The sequence below is a fragment of the Pelophylax lessonae genome (genome assembly GCF_965119305.1).
Source record: "Pelophylax lessonae genome assembly, chromosome: 2".
Lineage (NCBI taxonomy): Eukaryota > Metazoa > Chordata > Amphibia > Anura > Ranidae > Pelophylax > Pelophylax lessonae.
Genome location: NC_138769.1, coordinates 176,031,038 through 176,054,996, shown reverse-complemented (window position 1 = coordinate 176,054,996; position 23,959 = coordinate 176,031,038). Strand labels below are relative to the sequence as shown.

General features: G+C 42.0%; 1 protein-coding gene across 4 annotated transcripts in view; it reads right to left on the bottom strand.

The window, feature by feature from the left end:
- CDKL5 (cyclin dependent kinase like 5) overlaps positions 1–23,959 on the bottom strand; it is a 543,213-nt gene that overhangs the window by 52,155 nt on the left and 467,099 nt on the right. For all 4 annotated transcript variants that reach the window (XM_082245786.1, XM_082245789.1, XM_082245787.1 and 1 more), the window contains exons 12-13: positions 20,429–20,586; positions 17,111–18,122 (exon numbers count right to left, since the gene is read on the bottom strand). In XM_082245786.1, the coding sequence (XP_082101912.1) occupies positions 17,111–18,122; positions 20,429–20,586 (1,170 nt within the window). The remainder of the gene's footprint in view (positions 1–17,110; positions 18,123–20,428; positions 20,587–23,959) is intronic.

The window sequence follows — 23,959 nt, the reverse complement described above, 5'->3', positions numbered from 1 at the left end:
AATGTTTGTCTGCAGTCCCTTAGGCTAGATACTTGCACATGGTATGGTTACATGTCTAACAAGAAGCTCAGCATTCTGCCAATCACTCACTGCACTATTTATAATGGTAAAGAAATGTGACACTACACATGCCAGTGAATAAGAAGTGACAAATTTTCATGCAGCCACTGAGATGCATGGTTTCATGATTTATTTTTGGGTTACAAGGAGGGTTAGTTTAAATACACAAAATGGCACAGGGGCAGTGGCTATTTGTCTCAGTGACATTTTAAACCAGCAGCTGGACTTAGTGGCTTCTGTGGGCCCCCTGGCACTAGAGCTGCAGCCAGTTGTCAGTAACATTGGAAGTGTAGTGACATCACGAGTGACGTTACAGCACTTACCCTGAGCATGGAGGAGTGGGAAGAGCTGCTGCGCTCTGTCCAGCTTCTTCCTGCAGCAGTAGATCACTGCTAATCACTCATTGCAGCCAGCAAGAGATCACTATTAGAAGTGACCTGTTGCTGCAAAGTTGCATTTGATGGTCTGGAGATTGTTGACTTTTTTAACAAATTCAAACAGGCAAACATTGGATCACTTCATTTAAACAGTGCCTAAGGATAAAGGTGATATTCGTGGTGGTGGAGGCGGCGGTGCTCGGGTCTATGGAGGCACTTTCTCATCTTTTATTTAGGGGCCCCAGGGCCCCCTACCATTTGACCTCCTCCATGCGCACGACTCTCCGAGCCTGGCGACAGGGCCTGGCTCTGGAGTCGTACCCGGCCACCGCTGTCTCCCCCCAGACGCCCCTCTGGATCAATCCCACGTTGCCTACCTGTTTTCCCTCCCGGACCCAGCGGGCTGGACGAAATATGGCGTGAAACGGATATCGGATCTGTCCTCGGATCTTACCCTTCCCACACTTGACCAATTGATTGCCTTGAAGGGTGTGCCCCCCTCCCACCTTTTCAGGTATTTGCACTTGTCCCACGCCTTCAGGGCTCAGTTTCCGCGGGGGGTTGCGCAGGTAAGTGCAGTCGGACTTGGAGAGGGTTCTCCGGTTCGATTGCTCCGAGCGTGCCGCCTCAGTGCTCTACGTGCATCTCCTCTGGGTCTTTTCTCCGGAGCTCTCGGGCCTCCACTCTCGCTGGGCCCGGGATGTCCCGGACATGGACGCGGAGGACTGGTTGCAGGTTTGGGACACCCCCTTCAAGATCCTGGTCTCCCTCAGGGTTAGAATGATTCAATACAGAATTGTCCACAGGACTTATCTCACCCCCTATCGCTTGCACAAGATGAGTGTCTCCCATTCCCCGGACTGTTGGCGCTGTGGCCAATCCCCGGGCGATTTCATTCATATCTTCTGGAGCTGCCCGAATATTGTACCCTACTGGCTGCGAGTGTTTGAGGTGGCCAACGCAGTGCTGGGGACCTCCTTTGATCCCACGCCTGCGGTGGCGCTTCTGGGCCTTCTTGACGATCTGCTTCCCAGGGTGGCCGATCGCACCTTGATGGGTCTCCTTTTTTTTCTATGCCCGGAAAAATATTGTCTTACACTGGAAACAGCAGTCTCCCCCATCGCTTCAGCGGTGGAGGATGCTGGTGGACTCGGTGATCCCACTTTACCATGACACCTATCAGCATAGGGGGTGCCCGAAGAAACATGACAGGGTGTGGGCCCGTTGGCTCTCGGACTCCACCTCGGAGATGCTGGCTGGGGTGGGTGTTTAGTCCGTTGCTGCCTCCCGATAGATTCCCTGCTTCCCTCGCTGCCGGGTTGTATGACCCGCTTTTTGATATGACAAATCTGTGCCTTACTATGTGTTTCCTCTGCTTGATGTCACATGTATATCGTGCTGTGTACCCCTGCGTGGGTGACCTTTTACTTTGTATTTTGTCTTCGTGTGCATATGGGTGACTCCATGCACCTTGTTGTTTGGTTGTTGGTTGTTTTTGTTGCAATAATAAAAAAGATTTTAAAAAAAAAAAGGATAAAGGTGATATTCTTCAACAAAGGAAAAATAAAATGTGCATGATGCAAGCATTCTTATGAAATAGAACGAAAATGCATTTTTTTTTTCATGGAAAAAGCATACCCCTGCATTTACCACAACTTTAAATCAATGATATTAGATTCAGGTGTTAGAATAGGAGCCAATGAAGAGCACCGCCTTGGGAAGGATACAGTTGGAACCTGTCTTATTTTAGGACCCTTTCACACATGTGAATGGGGTTGTTTGCAATTAGATGCGGGAGACTCAGCAGGGATTCCCTGTGATAAGCTGTGTGATTCCCTTTTGAAATCAATGGGAAGCTGACAGCTCCTGCAGCTATTTACAGGTGGTTGCATGTAGTCACTTATGGAGCGATTGCTTGCAAGTGATCCACCCTGGATGCAGACCGTCTGCAATCAAAGCCAATCATTTGTATTTTCTATAGGGCTTCCTACCCATAGCTAATTGCAGGGAACCTCTGCTCGGTCTACTGCATCTATTCCAAAACAGCCCTATTTGCAAGTGTAAATGGGGCGTTAAAGTGATAATAAAGTCTTGTTTTTTTTTTCTATAAAAATAACAAACATGTTATACTTACTCTGGGGGGTCCTTTATGGTTTCTTGCATCGGGGCCCTGAAGGTTCTAGCCACTGATCAGAAGGCCAATCATGAATGGAAAAGCGTGTTAAAGAAAAGATATATGGATATATGGGGGCACCCAATTCTATGGGGGCACCCATCCCTGGAGACTTTACTTATATTTTAATGTTGCAAGTAGATATTGATTAGTACTCGGACCGTAATGTTACAGTGTGCCTTTTGGAATGTTTTCCTTAAACTGTTATATATTATACATATACTTTTTATTGTTTTGTTTATGTTTTTGTGCCATTGTCGGTTAATGTAATATGGTTCTTTCCAACTTCACTCTCTTGAGATATTTCAGCTTCATTTTAAATTCTCTGGGAGTATTCCTCAAACCATCAGGTTGATCTTGGAACAATTTGGGTTAAATCCCTGTGTTGCCACTTGGGATAAAAACAGTTTTATATTCTTTTTCCCCTATTTCAATCTTGCGCCTTGTGAGGCTGCCCAGGTCGGTATTAGACACTGGTTATGGTACTGCATGCAATTGCGATATACAGTAGAACCTTGGATTGCGAGCATAATTTGTTCCGGAAACATGCTTGTAATCCAAAGCACTCTTATATCAAAGCATATTTCCCCATAAGAAATAATGGAAACTCAGATGATTTGTTCCACAACCATTTATTCATAAGTCCTTCAGTTTATAGTCCATATAAAAAGATTATAGCATTGCGATAGGTTGTGTAACCATAAAATGTCCATCCACAAATAGCCGCTTCCACAAGGGGATTAGAAGCAAAATCCAACAGGAACTACAGAGTATCAAAGAGAAGAGAGGCGCCTCTTAGTGTAGCAATATGGTTCCATTTATTGAAGGTACAACATTTAGCAACTCACATGGTTGATGAACAAAACAGGCATATCTAAATATGTAGGCATCCGGGGTAAAGCTGTCCACATAGACTATCTTCTGCACCGCCGGCTGCCAGTCTGTAATCCTGACCGGGAAGACCACCCTGGAAGGGATGACGTAGATGGCGGTGAGGAGGATGGTCTATGTGGACAGCTTTACCCCTGATGCCTGCATACTTAGATGTGTCTGTTCCAATCATCAACCATGTGAGTTGCTAAATGTTGTACCTTCATTAAATATAACCATATTGCTACACTTAGAGGTGCCTCTCTTCTCTTTTATACTCAGCTGTGACTTGAGGCTACTTGTATATCAAGACATCGCTTGTATATCAAGTCAAAATTTATTTGAAAATTTTGCTTGTCTTGCAAAGCGCTCTTAAACCAAGTTACTCTCAAACCAAGGTTTTACTGTATACCCATTTATCCTTTAACTACGTTCAGACTGGAGGATTTTCCCCCTTAATGACCAGGCCCTAGTTTGCGATTCAGATCTGCATTAGATCCGACAATTGCGCAGTCGTGCGACGTTGTACCCAAATAAAATGGATGTACTTTTTTTTCCCACAAACAGAGCTTTCTTTTGGTGGTATTTGATCACCTGTGCGATTTTTATTTTTTGCGCTATAAACAAAAAAAGAGTGACAATTTTGAAAAAAAAAAACCCAATATTTTTCACATTCTGCTATATAACATTCCCGAAAAAAAAAAATGTAAAAATCTAATTTTTTTAACATTTTAGGCCAATTTGTTTTCTGCTACATATTTTTGGTAAAAAAAAATCACAATAAGCATATTTTGATTGATTTGCGCAAAAGTTATCGCGTTTACTAACTACGGGAAAGATTTATGTTATTTTTATTTATTTATTTTTTTACTATTAATGGCAGTGATCTGCATTTTTTTGCGGGACTGCGACATTGCGGCGGACAGATCGGACCCCTAACTGACATTTTTGACACTTTTGAGGGTACCAGTGATATTACTACAGTAATCAGTGCTAAAAATATGCACTATCACTGTACTAATGAAACTGGCAGGGAAGGGGTTAACCCTGTTGGTGATCAAGGGGATAAATGTAAGTCTAGGGGAGTGATTCTAACTATGGGGGGGGTTGGGCTTTTGAAATGATCACAGAGACATGCGATCCTATATAGCAGGATCGCATGCTCTCTCTGATCATTGCAGGCTGTGTTTACATCAGCCATCCGTCCTTCTCTGTCAGCGGGGAGAGATTGAGTGCGTCAGGCGGCAATCGGAGCCGTCTAACACACGCACCAGCTTCCCCGCTGACGTGCAGGGGCGGGATCGCGCCGCCCGGCAGCACGCGCTCGCCCTCTAGCTCTTCCCAGGCAAATGACGTACCGATACGTGACTGCCTGGGAGAGCCACTCTGCCAACGTATATATAAAGTATAAGGTCGGCAAGTGGTTAAATTCTCATCCTTGTTTTATTTTTTTGTGTTCCATATATTTTCTTCAGCACACTTTTGCATTTATAATTGGCCTTCTAATATATGTTTGCCCTCACACTCGCCCCTAGGAGTTTGTGTTGGGTCCTGGGTTGGCCTTCTTGCTGGCACTCCTCCGCTGTGGGTAAGTTCCTGTTATAACCGCATGTTCAAATTGTTATACCCATAAAGTCAGTTATATTGTTTTAATTGTCCACCTCTCCTGATGAAGTGGTCGTGTTTGTGAAACATGTAGAGGATTGTACTTTTTGCAGGCTGTTTCCCCTAGGTAGTACATACTGACACTTGTCTCTCTGCGGCATCATTACTACTATCATTTAGATCTTGTTGTGGGAACCAACCCCAACAATTTAGCAAGGTGCAATTTGTGCCCTGTGTTTAAATTATTACTGTATGTGATGCTGCTTTTATCATAATGTAATAAATTGTGTAACGTTTATTATAGGTGTATCGTGTACATGGGGAATGGATAAAGTCCATAAAACCCTCCTCTTACTTCTTGGATAAATGTCTAATGTTTGCCTGATCAAATATGGTGAAAAAGTCAACAAGTTCGGGGTGTACTTATCTTTTCATATAACTATATATCTACTGTATATCCTAAAACAATATAATAAATAAAAAACAATAATACCGCCTGATTAATGCCCAGGTCACAACAATGATGCTGGATGACCTGTATGACATCTCTGTTTATTGCACCAGCATCAAATGCTCACATAAGTGAATGCAATGCCATTCTAATTTTTAGTGATCACAAACCTGTAAAAATGTGGACGTTCTGCTAATTTAAGCCCACATCATCCCAACTTAATCTTATCTTAATTTTACACTAACAATTTACTTAATTTTTTTTTCGCTCTGGATGTGTTGAAAAGTAGATTTTACAGGGGAATAATGCTCTCCTAAGGTAAAACACATCGATTCACTTTAAAGTGTTTGTTACCTCAACCTTCTATATTCTGGATATGTGTCTGCTGTACCATGTACTTGTGTTAAAATGTATCCTATTTTTTTTTTGCATTGTTTCCTTTGTGTGAAATATCTGGTGATCCTGCCAGTTCCTCTGCTTTCCTATTACAAACTGACCACACTTGGCATGAGAGCACACCTATCCAAGTGTGGTCAGTTTTCTGGCTGTGCTGGGAGAACCGTCTGCCTGTTCTCCAATGATTAGACGTGTGATGACAAGCCTCCCCGGAACAGCGTTCTGCTCTTTCTCTGCCTCTTGCAGACACAGCCCCCTGCAGTTTCCACCCCCATCCTCTCTAAGCCTTTTATGCAGCTGAGAACAGAGGTTATGTGATCACTTATTAAAAAAAAGAAAAAAACGTTTTTTTTTTGTATATATACACACAAGTGTTTGCTTTGCATTTCTATTTTAAACTGAATGGGTTGTTTTAACAGGTAGGAGCCAACATGTACTTTAAGCTTTACCATTCTGTTATGTTGCATAAAGGTCACATTTTTCTGATTATATTTTGAGGAAAATTTATGGGGGTGGCCAAATTATGTAAACGTTGCATTCAGAAAAATTACAGGAAAATGCAAGGTTTTCTTATCAAACTAAGATATTGATATGGCCTTCCTACATTTTTGCCAAAATCAAGATTAACTCAAGTGCCTCAGTTGCATTAAATGCTGGGACTTTAAAAGCACAGGATAGTACGTCCTGTGTTCTCATTCCTCCACAAGGAGCCTTGATGGTCAGTCAGTCAGCGACTACAATTTCGGTTGATTTTAGCGTAGCTTTATCCACCTTCCCTCTGTCCCTTGCTGGTGTCAAAACTTTCACTCAGTCTTCTTGCAGCTTCAGATTCTTTGGTCATCTTTATTGGCTAGTCCAAGATGATGTAACATCAGCACATAGGTGCGGAAGTTTTTTTATTTTGGTTCCGAAGGTATGTCTCACAATGACCTACGCATGTTAGGGTCCAAGGTGTTTGTTAACACACATAAGCATTAATGCACATGTGTTAATGTATCAGTCAGGAAAGTTCTGAATGGGCCCAGCTACAGGGAGCTTTAATGTGGTGGGGGGCTTAGAGTATGGCTAATCAGAAACAGTACTGTGCAGATATTATAAGCGGGTGTGAAGAAATGCTTTAGGAATGCTATTAAAAAATATATTTTAATTGTTTATTTATCAGTTTACAAAATGCAAAGTGAGTGAACAGAAGAAAAATCTAGGGATGCACCGAAATGAAATTCTTGGCCGAAGCCGAAGCCGAATAATGATGAAATGCTTGGCCGAAGGCCGAACGCGGTGTTTCGCATTTTTTCCATTTATTTATTTTGCCAATTTTTTGTCCTCTCTCTTGTCCTCTCGTGTCTCTCTCTCTCTCTCTCTCTCTTGTCCTCTCATGTCTCTCTCTCTCCCTAAATGTTACTGTAGGGAATGGGATTCAGTGCACTCTGCAGCCTTGTACCATAGGGTTAATGTTAGTGACACTGTAGGGATTGGGAAGGATGCCGGGAATGGAAATCAGGAAGCATGCAGGCAGCCTTGTAAATTTTAATTGCAGATACAGGGCACTGGGCAGGTCAGGGTTAATATGGTAACATAAATTACTCAGTGACAGTCAGTCAGTGTTAGTGTGGACTTGATCAGATTATACAGTGACAGACAGTCTCTCGTAGTGGTGGTAGTAGGAGGCTGGAGGTGGACTAGTAGGAGCCTGGAAAGGAGCACAGCCGCATACATACATTACTCACTCGTGCACTGCAGCCCGCCCCACACATTCAGTGAGTCTTACTCTCCTCCCTAGTTTTTTCAATGGCACATTCAGGAAGCCAATCACGCCGTGAGTAGCGGCACAGCGGAACCAATCAGGTGTGCAGGCACGCGTGATTGGTTCGCTGTGCAGCTAATCACGGCGTGATTGGCTCTCTGAATGTGCCATTGAAAAAACTAGGGAGGAGAGTAAGACTCACTGAATGTGTGGGGCGGGCTGCAGTGAACGAGTGAGTAATGTATGTATGCTCACCGCTGAAGTGTCCCGGCTTCCCCTGCCTAACACGGAAGTCTGTGAGTCCTCCTGTCCTCCTCCGAGTCCCTTCCCCCAGCGGCGATATGAATATCGCCTACGGCCACAGAACGATAGTCGATATCATATCGACTATCGTTCAGCCCAATTGTTCGGCACAAAATTATTTGGCCTTTTGACTTATTCGGCCGAACACCGAAAGTGCTATTTTTTCTATGTTCGGCCGAATAATGTTCGGCCGCCGAATATTCGGTGCATCCCTAGAAAAATCTAAATCAAATTAATATTGGTATGACTACCCATTGGCTGCAAACCACCATCATTCTTACACTTGCACAAAGTCAGCGATTTTGTAGGATTAGAGTCAGGTGTATGATTAGCCAGGTATACCAACCATCAATTTCATATGCAAGTTGAAACACAGTCATTAACTTAAAACAAACTAAAAAAGACAGAGCGCCTCTAAGTGCAGCATTTATTGGTAAGCATAAGACACATAATAGTATCAACTCACATGGTGAAAAGTAATAAAGGCTTAGAAACTCCGGTGGTATGTCCGATGGAAGTCCGGGGGTCCTGGAGAGTAGAGGTGACGTCACGCAGCGTACGCTGCGTTCCAGCTTGGTCCTTGGTGCCTAGCTCAGCCGAACCCGGAAGACGGACGATCCTCAGCACTGTGTCCATCCGTCCACCAGACCGGCTCAAGGCTCTCTCATCTCCAGGACCCCGGACTTCCATCGGACATACCACCGGAGTTTCTAAGCCTTTATTACTTTTCACCATGTGAGTTGATATTATTATGTGTCTTATGCTTACCAAGAAATGCTGCACTTAGAGGCGCTCTGTCTTTTTTTGTTTGCATTCTTCCACAGCATCGACTTCACTGTGTTCATGGAGCAGCCCTTACAGCAACAATTGGTGTTACATTCATTTTGCGTTTTGGACATTCTTTGGACTTTTTCTCTTTTAGATCTGTGTCTGGGATTACATGAAGAGACAGAAGGATTTGGGGCAGCCTCCAGCCACAGAAGACCTGTGTCTGGGATTACATGAAGAGACAGAAGGATTTGGGGCAGCCTACATCCACAGAAGATCTGTGTCTGGGCTTACATGAAGGGACAGAAGGATTTGAGGCAGCCTACATCCACAGAAGATCTGTGTCTGGGATTACATGAAGGGACAGAAGGATTTGAGGCAGCCTACATCCACAGAAGCTCTGTGTCTGGGATTACATGAAGGGACAGAAGGATTTGAGGCAGCCTACATCCACAGAAGATCTGTGTCTGGGATTACATGAAGGGACAGAAGGATTTGGGGCAGCCTACATCCACAGAAGATCTGTGTCTGGGATTACATGAAGGGACAGAAGGATTTGAGGCAGCCTACATCCACAGAAGATCTGTGTCTGGGATTACATGAAGGAACAGAAGGATTTGGGGCAGCCTACATCCACAGAAGATCTGTGTCTGGGATTACATGAAGGGACAGAAGGATTTGGGGCAGCCTACATCCACAGAAGATCTGTGTCTGGGATTACATGAAGGGACAGAAGGATTTGAGGCAGCCTACATCCACAGAAGATCTGTGTCTGGGATTACATGAAGGGACAGAAGGATTTGAGGCAGCCTACATCCACAGAAGACCTGTGTCTGGGATTACATGAAGGGACAGAAGGATTTGAGGCAGCCTACATCCACAGAAGATCTGTGTCTGGGCTTACATGAAGGGACAGAAGGATTTGAGGCAGCCTACATCCACAGAAGATCTGTGTCTGGGATTACATGAAGGGACAGAAGGATTTGGGGCAGCCTACATCCACAGAAGATCTGTGTCTGGGATTACATGAAGGGACAGAAGGATTTGGGGCAGCCTACATCCACAGAAGATCTGTGTCTGGGATTACATGAAGGGACAGAAGGATTTGGGGCAGCCTACATCCACAGAAGATCTGTGTCTGGGATTACCTGAAGGGACAGAAGGATTTGGGGCAGCCTACATCCACAGAAGATCTGTGTCTGGGATTACATGAAGGAACAGAAGGATTTGGGGCAGCCTACATCCACAGAAGATCTGTGTCTGGGATTACATGAAGGGACAGAAGGATTTGGGGCAGCCTACATCCACAGAAGATCTGTGTCTGGGATTACATGAAGGGACAGAAGGATTTGGGGCAGCCTACATCCACAGAAGATCTGTGTCTGGGATTACATGAAGGGACAGAAGGATTTGGGGCAGCCTACATCCACAGAAGATCTGTGTCTGGGCTTACATGAAGGGACAGAAGGATTTGGGGCAGCCTACATCCACAGAAGATCTGTGTCTGGGATTACATGAAGGGACAGAAGGATTTGGGGCAGCCTACATCCACAGAAGATCTGTGTCTGGGCTTACATGAAGGGACAGAAGGATTTGGGGCAGCCTACATCCACAGAAGATCTGTGTCTGGGATTACATGAAAAAACAGAAGCATTTGGAGCAGCCTACATCCACAGATCTGTGTCTGGGATTACATGAAGGGACAGAAGGATTTGAGAAGATCTGTGGTTCCAAAAATGTTTGGAAAAACTACCTGTCGAGTTCCTTCAAAAATTGTGTGCAAGTGTGCCTAGAAGAACTGAAGCTGTTTGGAAGGCAAAGGATGGTCACACCAAATATTGATTTGATTTGGATTTCTCTTCTTTTCATTTACTTTCTATTTTGTAAGGCTGCTTTTCACAGTTTTTCATGTGCTTTTGCATTAAAAATGCTTCCCTTTAAAACCAATGAATGTGTTGTGGTGAAAAAAAACATTTGCAGCATTTTTGGAGCATGTTTGGGGAGCTGAAAAACCGCACCAAAAACGCACCTTCCCATTAAAAGCAATGGAAACGTGGTAAGAACGCAGTATCAATGCTGTAAAAACACGGCAAAATCGCAGTGAAAAACGCATAAGCATTCTTGCTGCATGTTTGCAGTGGATCAGTGTAAACGCACCCTTAATTGATAAAAATAGATTATTAACAGTTCTATTTCTAAAAGCATTCTTATTTTACAGCAGCTAGCTTTTGCCCAACAACGTAGTTCTGCACTGAAAACCACCAGCATTGTTCTCTTATCAGAATAGTTAACAAGTTAATTTTGCTTTTTTGTACCGAGGTCTGTCTATAGTTATCAATAACTAATAACAGAAAGTAGACCCAACTTTTCATTCAGTGTAGTTTCCACAAGGCAACGGAATGTGAACCTATCAAATCTAGAATAGAAAAAGAGCACATAAAACATAACAAGACAGGTAACAATGCTATACGTTTAAACAGAATATATTCATTCAGCACAATTCCCAATTATTCCATTATACAAGGAGAGCCTACTTAGAAGATTTTAAAAGCAGTTTGAAAATATTTGCACAACCCACACAAAAACACCCACTCCCTCACACACCGAACACTGACAGTGCTGCGCATTACCATAATACATTTGTTTCTGTTTTAAGAAACTGCAGCAAGGATGAATATAGAAGGGCACAGCTTAGCACAGAGAGAAGCAGAGCACACAAAACGTGATAAGAGAAAACTAGGCTAAAGCTCCATTATAGCCTAATTCCACAGGAGCACAAATTAAATTCAGTGATGCCAGATAACAGGAGGTGTTTTTGCTGAAGCACAGTTTAACCTGAAATCACTTTATTATTTCTATGTACGGTAAATAAAAACCCTGTGATTGTTTTCAAAACGTAAAAATGGAAAACTGTCCTAAAAATAAGACTGGTAAAATTCTAAAAAGGTTTATAAAAGAGAACACTCATCAGGGTGCTTCTGTTAAAGAAAAACTCCAATCTGAATAGTTGGAGATTTTTGTCCATTATGACCTGATAGCATCACACAGTTTCTGCAGATTTGTCGGCTGCACATCTATGATGCAAATCTCCCATTCTACCACATTCCAAAGGTGCTCTATTGGATTGAGATCTGGTGACTGTGGAGACCACTGGAGTACAGTGAACTCATTGCCATGTTCAAGAAACCAGTGGTGAGATGATTTGAGCTTTGTGACACGGTGCATTATCCTGCTGGAAGTAGCCATCAGAAGGTATGCTGTAGTCATAAAGAGATGGTCATGATCAGCAACAATACTCAGGTAGGTCGTGGTCATGGTCAGCAACAATACTCAGGTAGGTCGTGGTCATGGTCAGCAACAATACTCAGGTAGGCCGTGGTCATGGTCAGCAACAATACTCAGGTATGCCGTGGTCATGGTCAGCAACAATACTCAGGTAGGCCGTGGTCATGGTCAGCAACAATACTCAGGTAGGCCATGGTCATGGTCAGCAACAATACTCAGGTAGGCCGTGGTCATGGTCAGCAACAATACTCAGGTAGGCCGTGGTCATGGTCAGCAACAATACTCAGGCAGGCCATGGTCATGGTCAGCAACAATACTCAGGTAGGCCGTGGTCATGGTCAGCAACAATACTCAGGTAGGCCGTGGTCATGGTCAGCAACAATACTCAGGTAGGCCGTGGTCATGGTCAGCAACAATACTCAGGTAGGCCGTGATCATGGTCAGCAACAATACTCAGGTAGGCCGTGGTCATGGTCAGCAACAATACTCAGGTAGGCCGTGGTCATGGTCAGCAACAATACTCAGGTAGGCCGTGGTCATGGTCAGCAACAATACTCAGGTAAGCCGTGGTCATGGTCAGCAACAATACTCAGATAGGCTGTGGTCATAGTCAGCAACAATACTCAGGTAGGCCGTGTTCATGGTCAGCAGCAATACTAAGGTAGGCCATGGTCATGGTCAGAAACAATACTCAGGTAGCCCGTGGTCATGGTCAGCAACAATACTCAGATAGGCCGTGGTCATGGTCAGCAACAATACTCAGGTAGGTCGTGGTCATGGTCAGGAACAATACTCAGGTAGGCTGTGGTCATGGTCAGCAACAATACTAAGGTAGGCCGTGGTCATGGTCAGCAACAATACTCAGGTAGGCCGTGGTCATGGTCAGAAACAATACTCAGGTAGGCCGTGATCATGGTCAGCAACAATACTCAGGTAGGCCGTGGTCATGGTCAGCAACAATACTCAAGTATGCCGTGGCATTTAAACAATGCTCAGTTGGTACTAAGGGGCCCAAAGCGTGCCAAAAAAAATCCCCTACACCATTACATCACCACCACCAGCCTGAACTGCTAATAAAAGGCAGGATGGATCCACGCTTTCATGTTGTTCACACCAGTTTCTGACCCTACCATCTGAATGTTGCAGCTGAAATAGAGACTCATCAGACCAGGCAACATTTTTCCAATCTTCTATTGTCCAATTTTTGTGAGCCTGTGTAAATTGTAGCCTCAGTTTCCTGTTCTTAGCTGACAGGAGTGGCACCTGGTGTGGTCTTCTGCTGCTGTAGTCCATCTGACCCAGCAGTCCGTAGTAGCTGACAGAAAGGGGGGAGAGAGCGGACTGATGGAGGCAAGTAAACTGACCACAGTATCATGGATCAGCAGCCATGATTACCGTGCTCAGCACACACAGGGGGACACAGGAAAAGGCAGGATCCACCAGGTTTTTTACAGAATAGAGAGGGACAAATTATTACACGCAAACACTATGCTATATTGTGCTTTAGAAGAACAGGGTTACAACTGCTCTAAGCAAATAAAAAAAAAAAACATCATCAGGGATGGTACTTAATATGAATGATATGTCTGATACTGTGGATGAGGTAAAAGGATACACCTATAGAGGCATGATCCATATTGGACTACAAAGTTTTCATGCTCCTATACCCCCAAAAGAGGGGAGGAATGATAGAATTGATTTATTAAATTGTGCCAAAATAGGAACCAAGGTAACAATATTTCCAATACCTCCATGTTGTGTTTTTTGACTGTATTACAATGTTATTATCATTATATATGCACTTTGTCTTATTACGCATGTGATTGAATTCATAAAGCCATATCGTTATTGTTATTCAGTGTGGAACCTGAGGAAGCAGAGTGAGCGAAGCACGTTAATCCAGCACGCCTTCGTGTCTTGATATAAATTGATGTAGTTTAGACTATTCCAACATGACAACACTGTTTATGTAACACATGTTGCTATGGCTCAATGTGATATGTTCCATATTGGCTTTATGATATATTTTTAAACTTTGGAATAAAAAAGTGGATTTTTATGAATGTTACTTTGGTTGCTATTTTGGCACAATTTGAAATCACAGTTCTGTCACTCCCCTCCTTTATGAGGGTATAGGAGGAATGAAAACTTTTTTTCTTTGCTGTGAACGTTACTATGAGTGCTGACTATGCCCGCCTTTTCCGCTCAATACTGCCAGTGTCCACAATGAAAAGAAAACAAAAGAATGATGGGCAAACGAATGAAAAGTTCTCTTAGAAACATAGAATGTGTCGGCAGATAAGAACCATTTGGCCCATCTAGTCTGCCCAATATATCTGAATCCTATGAATAGTCCCTGGCCCTATCTTATATGAAGGATAGCCTTATGCCTATCCCATGCATGCTTAAACTCCTTCACTGTATTTGCAGCTACCACTTCTGCAGGAAGGTTATTCCATGCATCCACTACTCTCTCAGTAAAGTAATACTTCCTTATATTACTTTTAAACCTTTGCCCCTCTAATTTAAAACTGTGTCCTCTTGTGGTAGTTTTTCTTCTTTTAAATATGCTCTCCTCCTTTACCGAGTTGATTCCCTTTATGTATTTAAAAGTTTCTATCATATCCCCTCTGTCTCTTCTTTCTTCCAAGCTATACATGTTAAGGTCCTTTAACCTTTCCTGGTAAGTTTTTTCCTGCAATCCATGTACTAGTTTAGTAGCTCTTCTCTGGACTCTCTCTAGAGTATCTATATCCTTCTGGAGATATGGCCTCCAGTACTGCGCACAATACTCCAAGTGAGGTCTCACCAGTGTTCTGTACAGCGGCATAAGCACTTCTCTATTTCTACTGCTTATACCTCTCCCTATACATCCAAGCATTCTGCTGGCATTTCCTGCTGCTCTATTACATTGTCTTCCCACCTTTAAGTCTTCTGAAATAATTACTCCTAAATCCCTTTCCTCAAATACTGAGGTCAGGACTGTGTCAAATATTCTATATTCTGCCCTTGGGTTTTTACGCCCCAGGTGCATTATCTTGCACTTATCCACATTAAATTTCAGTTGCCAGAGTTCTGACCAATCACTGACTGTTTTTCATTACAGGAACTCATAGTACAAGACTGAATGGAACAAAGGAGCAGATGGGGCGGGCATAGAAGGCATTTGAAGATCACGGAGGCAGAGGACTTTGGATTTCAACTGAACACAGCAGCCACCAGCACGAGACACTCTTTATTCATGGTAAGTATTGTCCCTGGTGAGGGGTTGTAAAGGCAGAAGGTTTTTTTATCTTAACGCATTCTATGCATTAAGATAAAAATCTTTCTGTGTGCAGCAGCCCCCCTCATACTTACCTGAGGTCCATCTCTGTCCAGCAATGCCCACGAGTGTCTCAGCCAACTGAGATTCTCCTTCCTGATTGGCTGAGACACAGAAGCAGCGCCATTGGCTCCTGCTGCTGTCAATCAAAGTCAGCTAGCCAATCAGGGGAGAAAGGGAGCTGTGACTCAGCTCAGGTACCCCCATAGCAAGCTGCTAGCTGTGGGGGCACTGAACAGGAGGGAGAAGCCAGGATCACAGAAGAGGGACCCAAGAAGAGGAGGACCGGAGCTGCTCTGTGCAAATCCACTGCAACAGAGCAGGTAAGTATAACATGTTTATTATTTTTATAGGAAAAAATAAGACTTTACAATCACTTTATTCACTAAGTTTTAAGGTGCATAATTATATGTGGTACTCTGTGACAAAAAAAAGGCTGTAATGGGGGGGGGAATGCTGGGAAGCACTGGGCTACCTTATAGGTCAAACAGGAATACTTCTCAGAAAACCATCTTGCTGAGTAAACCAGGAAGAGGAATGGTAAAGTCCATAATGACTCAAAAAATAAAGAACTAAGAGCAGAGTGCCATGAAGTGGTCATGCAGAATGAGTCCTACAACTATGCTTCTTTATCAATTGAAACAAGTTGAGACATTTGTTTCAGTTGTGATTGGTTAGGAAAACATGGCTCATGTTGCATGTAAGGTATAATTTGGGGCAATGCCCACATCATCGTAAGCCTAAAGCTAGGATTACTGAACGGTGCAGTACATGACTGAAGGTCAATAATATCTAGCACAAGCTATGTGGGGGCTCTTTAGTGTATACAAAACTAAATCATAGCTAAATTATTTTCTATTTATATAAAAAATGTTTTTAATTTAAAAGGGACATAATTATTAAATTATTTTTCTGTATTTCTGAGTCTTTTGCTCTTTTTACACACTGCTAAAAAGTTTAAACATACAGTATATATACATAATATATTAGATGTGGGTTCGTTCATTTCTGATGCACTGGCTATGTACCAGTAAGTACAGTTGTTCTGTTGGGTGGGAACCAATGAAAATCCTCATCAACACATCTACATACTGAAAACATCTAAAATTGAGTCACAGAGTAGCAGGTAGACTGCCTTATGCTGATGAGAACAGACTCCCTCTTCAAGCATGAAGAAAAACTGTTTCTACATTTAGGACATTTACCCCCAAATCTAAAAATTCTGAAAAATATAAGAAAGACAACTACTGAAAGTGCTAAAAGGTTATCAGTAATAGGGCCTTGGACAAAGCTTCACACACTTCCCAAAGTTAGGATGACATAACAGACTGAATAACATCACATTTTGTAGCACATTCAAGGAGTGAAAAAATCATTAGAAAATGCTGGGAGAAATAGCTAAGTAAGAAACAAAAAGGCAATATGGCTTATGAACAGGTTACTTTATAAATTCCCAAATTCTCTTTATGTGAGTGTCAATCTGCATGGGTAAAAGAAGCTTGATTATGCCTTCCTAGAAATGTTGGTTCTTCAAGGTTTCTGTTAACTAAAAAAGGTGGGGCCATACAATTCCCTGGTGTTGCTTATGCTATCATTTAAAACCACTGCTTCCTACATGGTGTGTTATATATTAGCATATTTTGTGAAAATTGTAGCCCATATTAGGCCTGAAAGACAAGCGGTACCTTGCCCTTCTACTTTTGATAAACCAAACAGACAAGACTTTATACACTACCCAACTAAAAATTAAACTCACCCTAGAAGAGTCTTCTGTGCAGTCTTCCCGAGATGATCCAACAGATCTTGTCAATGTTCGATGTTGTACCTGAGGAGATAACAACTGTAGACTGTTTGCCCTTGATGCCATTCCCTGCCCAACACTCAGTCCTTGGTCATTGCCCTTAACTCGCACACGGTCTCGACTCACATACATTGAATGCCTGTGAGGACGCTGTTGTGAGGAGAAAGGACTAGTGTAGCCTAGGCCATATGAAAAAGACTCATGTGGAGCCGAATGGGAATGAGAATGACTACCATCCAGCTGATCAGGAAGTTTCAGCTCCTCCATGGTTCTGGAATGTCTAGTGGTAGGCCTTCGAGACTCTAAGGTCCCCTCTTTACGATTAGTCCTTCCAGAGGGACTTAACATGGCCCTACTGTCACCATGCCTAGGACCAGCAGGGCTAGTTGGAGAATTTAAGTCATGGCAACTGGATGGAAAATATCTACTGTTAGGCTCCAATGCCTGTCCTCTAGGTTCACTAAGATTTCCCACTGATTTTGAGTCTGTAAGGACACCATGATTTTTAGAATAGTTCATGTAGGAACTGCTCTTCTTTGAGGACTGTGGGATCGTGTCAATGTAGCTATGGCGAGCATGCCTTTCGCCAGGTTGTAAACTGCCAGTTTTTCCTTCCATAAATGAATGTCTATTGTGCTGGGACCGGGAACTTGATTTCAAATATTTGCTTCCTGGTCCATCAGTTGTTTTTTGATCAGTGTTAAAATCAAATTCATTCTTAGATTTAGCTTCCTTTGGACTAACGAGATGCGGCAAATTGTTGGATAGATCTTTGTTGCCAGACCCGCTTTGGTTACTCTTTTTTGGATGGACTGTTGGGCTATGAGATCCTGCTGGGTGGTTTCCATTAATGAATGTTTCATTCGGTGGATGAGCTTCCTCACTTCGTTTTGCTCCAACAGAAAGAGACTGAGCATCTTTACTGTTCGATCGGTGGTGTGGCTGAGAACCTTTACTCGATGGTTTCCTAAAGGACAAGGATAAAGTAATGAATAACTGCAACAACAAACATATTCAAATATAAAACAATCACATAAGAGTCGGTTCACACTGGGGCGACACGACTCTGTACTTCTTCGGGGGCGACTTGTGCATTCCCATGCACCAAGACTTCGGAGCGACTTGCATGGACTTCACATAATGGAAGTCTATGCAAGTTGCTCCAAGGTCGCCCCAAAGTAGTACAGGACCCTTTTTCTAAGTCGGAGTGACTTGTGTCGCTCCTATTAGAACGGGTCCTGTAGCAGTCAATGGACTGCGAGGAAGTGCGACTTGTCAGGCTGACAAGTCGCCTGACAAGTCGCGCTAGTGTGGACCGGGTCTGAATCATTTCATTACTTCTGCCATAGCAATATCACACTGATGCTGACTCATCGAGTGTTAGCTGCTATAGCACATACCTTTGAAAGTTAAAACATTTTGTAGTTATAGGGTGCTTTATCATCAAAAGCTATATACAGTGTGGGTGAATAATTGATCGGAAAGTAGTTAGCAAAATAGTCTCTTTTATGCTATGGATACTGTGTTTGCTAATTATAACAAGGCACTCATGCTAGAAACTCAAGAAATAGGATTGCAATATGCCTAAAATAAAGAAGGGCTATAGGCTAAATTTAAATGTTAATCCATTAAAAATTAAAATCTAAAAAGGGAAAAAAAATCTTGAAATCTTGCATTGCAGTAAAATGTATGTAAGCCTCCGTATGTTTATCTAGTATTAGTATATCTAAAGCCAAAAATTCTTTGAGAATAGATGGTTTAAACCTGTCAGGCTTTTTTGACATCTGTGTCCCATAAGTGAGATTTCTCCCCATGCCTTGTACTGTAGACAAAAAAGGAAGTAACTGGAAACCCCTCAAAGTGTGGAAAATGACCTCTTGTCACCAGTACAAGTGTCCCCAAAGGAAGATTTTTCCTCTATTGCTGTTCTGGTGACAACTCTAAATTAGGAATTTTCCCTCACTTTCAAACCCCAGTGATACTGGAATTAATCTTCTTAACAGGTGAAAAAGAAATGTTTTGGCTTTAGACAGACTTTAGCACGGCCATATAAAAGCAAGGAAGACATCTGCTTCCTCAAAAATTAGGACTGGGGAGAATATGTTTTAGTGAATCAGATTACCATCTGTATCAAAGGATACCTTCATTTAGGACCTGCAATTTGCTTCGAAGGCTGGCCATACATGGTTTGAATCTCGAGCCGGTTCAGCAGGAACCCCCCCCCCCCTCCCGCCAAGAGAAGACAAATCGTGGTTGCAGGAAAGAAATTCACACTGTGTATGGCCTGCCTAATACTTATCAGTGAGAAGTAAAATACAAACAAGGAAAATTTGCAATGCATGTGATGGACAGGAATAATGGATTTGAGTAGCCCTGACATATTTCACTCACCACTATCCTCTATTTGTAATGGAAAGTAAGGGTCTTCTTAGATCCTCTATTTTTTTAAAGGGATTGTAAAGGCAAAAGATTTTTTTTTATCTTAATGCATTTTATGTGCAGCAGCCCCCCTCAGTCCCCCTAATACTTACCTGAGCAAATCTTTATCCAGCGATGTTGCAGGAGTTTCTCAGCTGCCCTGGACTTCCCTCCTCATTGGCTTAGACAGCAGTGGCTCCCACTGCTGTCAATCAAAGTCAGTCAGCCAATCGGGAGAGAGAAGGGGCAGGGCCGGGTCACGGCTCTTTGTCTGAATGGACACAGGGAGCTGTGGCTCAGCTCGGGTGCCCCCATAGCAAGCTGTTTGCTGTGGGGGCACTTAAAATAAGGGAGGGGCCAGGAACACAGAAGAGGGACCAAGAATAGCAGGATCTGGGCCACTCTGTGTAAAACCACTGCACAGAGCAGGTAAGTATAACATGTTTGTTATTTTTTTATTTTAAAAAATTAAACTTTACAATCACTTTACATCAAAATCTACTTAGATTTACTGGGCTTGATTTACTAAATGCAAATAGACTGTTTATTTTGCAAGAGAAGTTGTGCTTTGGGAGATAATTATAGTGAATGGGGGTAAGCTCTGCTGACTATCATTATCCAGTTATGTGCAAGCGAAAATGCACATTTCCAAGTAACGTGATTGCAAAGTGAAATTTCACCACATTCACTAAGCTCTGATCAAATTTCTCTTGCAAAATAAACAGCCTATTTGTCTTTAAAAAAAAAAATCAACCCTTGCTATTACTTAGTCCCCTGTAGATAGTTTAATTTAAAACGGTCTTTTACATTACATATAGCATCACATTTTACATCACATTTTACTATAACAATGACCTGCTTGATGAGTTGCTCTCTGAATGATGGGTTTTTCTCTTGGATGATCTGGAAGGAGAGCTTCCACCCCGATCCAAGAGTCTCTGAGTCTGAAAAGCAGGGTGGTTCAAGCACTGATCGGTCAGATATCGATCAGACGGATTTAGCTTCAGTAAGTTCTAGATAAAACAAAGTATTGTTTATAATCAGGAACAACAATGCCCAGTCATTTACCTTCATAAAAAAATATAAAACAGTTTAATGCTAGAATCTGAAGACTTATTTTGCCACTGAAAACAAGCTATTGTGTTTAGCTATTGTGGAAATATACTGTATGAAAGTTAGATGAAATGGTAGTTTAAATAATAAATAATTATTAATAATAATATTAATTATTATTAATGTTTAATAATGTTCAATAATCTTAACTCTTTGTGGGAAATCATCAAGTTCAGCATCAACACAGTATCTGCCAAATCAATGTAGAACCTTTACACTGTACAAAAACGAATATTGCATGACTGTAAGAATAAAAAAAATGACATTACTTTGAAATAAAAGTCTACCCTTACCAATCATGTTCCTTTTAACCCATTATAGGTTCTTGTTTTGCTTTTTATATATAGACTATGGACAAAAATACACAGCAGGATGCTCTAAAGTTTTACACTTTATAGCTGCTAGAAGAGGAAAACAATTCTGCACAGTTGAGTGGATATGAGCATTCCTCCCAAGAAACTGTTCCCACAAAATTGACCTATTTGTTCTGCAACCAACATCTCTACAAAAATATCTCCACAGTTAAGAAAAATCTCATCTTGTCAGTTTACTGCAGTCACTCTTTAAGCCATACTAAAATGGAACCATCTCTGGTTGATCTAACCAAACATACAACAGCATTGAAACCTTCAACAAAGGTAATTAGTGAAACGACTTTTTAGTAATATACCCACCTGGACAAATAAATACTTCACTCCAATCATGTATCTTAAATGTGCTGTAACTTTTCTACTTATCCTAAAGTAAACCATGTAGGCTAAAACGTCAGATTTACTGTAATGGTGGCCCCCTTTATACTTACCTTTTCGTTACTCCCCTGATGCTCCGTTCAGTCCAAATAAAGATAGGAAGGCTTTTGTAGCTTACACAGGCCTAAGAACTCTCTCCCTGCCCTCACGTGATGGGTGCTTGAGCAATTGCCAAGTATCAGAAGTGAGTGAGATGGTCCCCCATACATACAAAAAGTTTTTTTGCTCCCAACAGCTGACAAGAGTGACAGAGAAGTAAAGCAAAGGTAGGTATAAGCTGCTGGGGGACCATATTTAAAGAGAAACCTGTTGCTTTACCCTACAGTATGTAGAGTATGTTAAGCCAAAAACATTTTATTTTGTTCTAGATATAGGGAGGTGCCTGTTTTTACTCCTATCTTGGGCTCCGTTAGAGAACATTTCTGTCAATTTTTGTCATGCTGATACACCTACTCTTTTATCGATGAAGGAAAATCTGCCACATAGACACAGACAGAAAAAAAATGACCTGGGTTCTAGCCTTCCCCTACTCTGCTAAAAAATTGAAGAAAAAAAAAATATATATTTTTGTTTGTATTGTTATACAACCCCAATTCCAAAAAAGTTGGGATGCTGTCTAAAATCTACATAAAAAGAGAATGCAGTGACTTGCAAATCTCATAAAGTCATGTTTTATTCAGTAGAAAACATATCAAATGTTTAAACTGAGAAAATATACCATTTTAAGAATAAAGCAATTTTGAAACTGATGGCAGCGACACGTCTCAAAGGATTGGACAGGGCAACAAATTGCTGGCAAAGTAAGGCTTCATGCAGATAGATAAGGGAGAGCCAGCGACTCGCACATCCGTATGAAAGTCACTATTTAGCTACAGAATAATGAAAATAAGAACAGCTTACATTTTTTGCCAAATATCCTTAGTCATAGCCATGTCCACAGTGCATAATATCATCAAACAATTCTGAGAATTTAGAGAAATCAAGGCTGAGGCCGAAATGCAATATTGTATGCCTGTGACCTTGCATTAAAATTAAATGCACTGCATTAAAGCTCTATCATGCAAAGAAAAAGCCACATCTAAACATGATCCAGAAATGCCACCATCTTCTCTGGGCCAAAGCTCAATTAAAATGGTCTGTTGCAAAGTGAAAAACTGTTCTGTGGTCAGACAAATCAAAATTTGACATTTTTTCAAGCAAACAAGGGCGTTGTGTTCTTCAGGCTAAGGAGAAGAAGGACATTCCAGCTTGGTATGGGGATGTATTAGTGTGTATGGAATGGGCAACTTGCACACCTGGAAAAGCACCATCAATGCTGAGAGACATATTCAGGTTTTAGAGCAGCATGTGCTCAGGCAACAATGGTACAACATTCCTCTCCCAAAACTCCAGCAACTGGTCTCCTCAGTTCACAGACGTTTACAGGGTGTTGTTAAAAGAAGAGGGGATGCTACATCATGGTAAACATAGCCCTGTTCCAACTTTGTGGAATTGGGGTTGTATTTTGTCAACTTTTTATTGACTTGTCCCAACTTTTTTGAGATTTGTTGCTGCCATCACTTTTAAAATGATCTTATTTTTTTTCCTAAATTTGTACATTTTTTTCAGTTTAAACATTTGATATGTTTTCTATTTTCTATTGTGAATAAACTTTGGGTTTATGAGACTTAGAAATCATTGCATTCTGTTTTTATTATTGCAATCTGTTTTATGAAGATTCTACACAGTGTCCCATCTGTTTTGAAATTGGGGTTGTAGTACTTATCGTTTCCCTTACTTCCTGTCTGGTACAACGGTAGCAGGACAGGATGTGTGGGAGAAACGCCGACGTCTTTTCTGGGCCCTAACTAAAACTAAAATTGAAACTGAAATCTCTAACTAAAGCTTAACACTTAAGGGTACCCATACCAGCTGTCCACATTTCTACCATGTTTCCTACATAGTTACATGAGTTAATGAGGTTGAAAAAAGACAGCAGTCCATCTAGTTCAACCTAAACTTCCTAGCTTCCTGTGAATCTTTCCTTTCTTTATGATCACTTCCTTTTTTCTGTCTTCCTGTCCATTTTTTTATATTTAGTGATATGCTTTAAGGTTTTAGTTCTCTATATTTCAGTGCACGGGTCTGCAATTCGTGGACCTGCTGTTACATGGATGGATGGTAAGCATAGATCAAGGTGCAGCGGAATCTGAGGAACTACTTCTTTCACATCCATATCAGGCATTGGTGTGACATCACATGAGATGGACAAGAGAGGAGAGACAGCTGGGATCAGCATGCCAGGAGAAAGAACAGTTGTGTGTCACTGTTGCTTCCTTTTTCTTCCGACACTTCTTTTCTCTGTGAGGGAAGTGTCTGCTCTCCTGTAAGCCACTGTACACGCATCCCTGACTAACCTAATCCTCAGCCCTACTGTCACCATCCTGTGCCTTACTGTCACCATCCACTACACTACTGTCACCATACACTGCACTACAATCACTATCCTCTGCACTACTAACTGTGACCATCCACTGCCTTACTA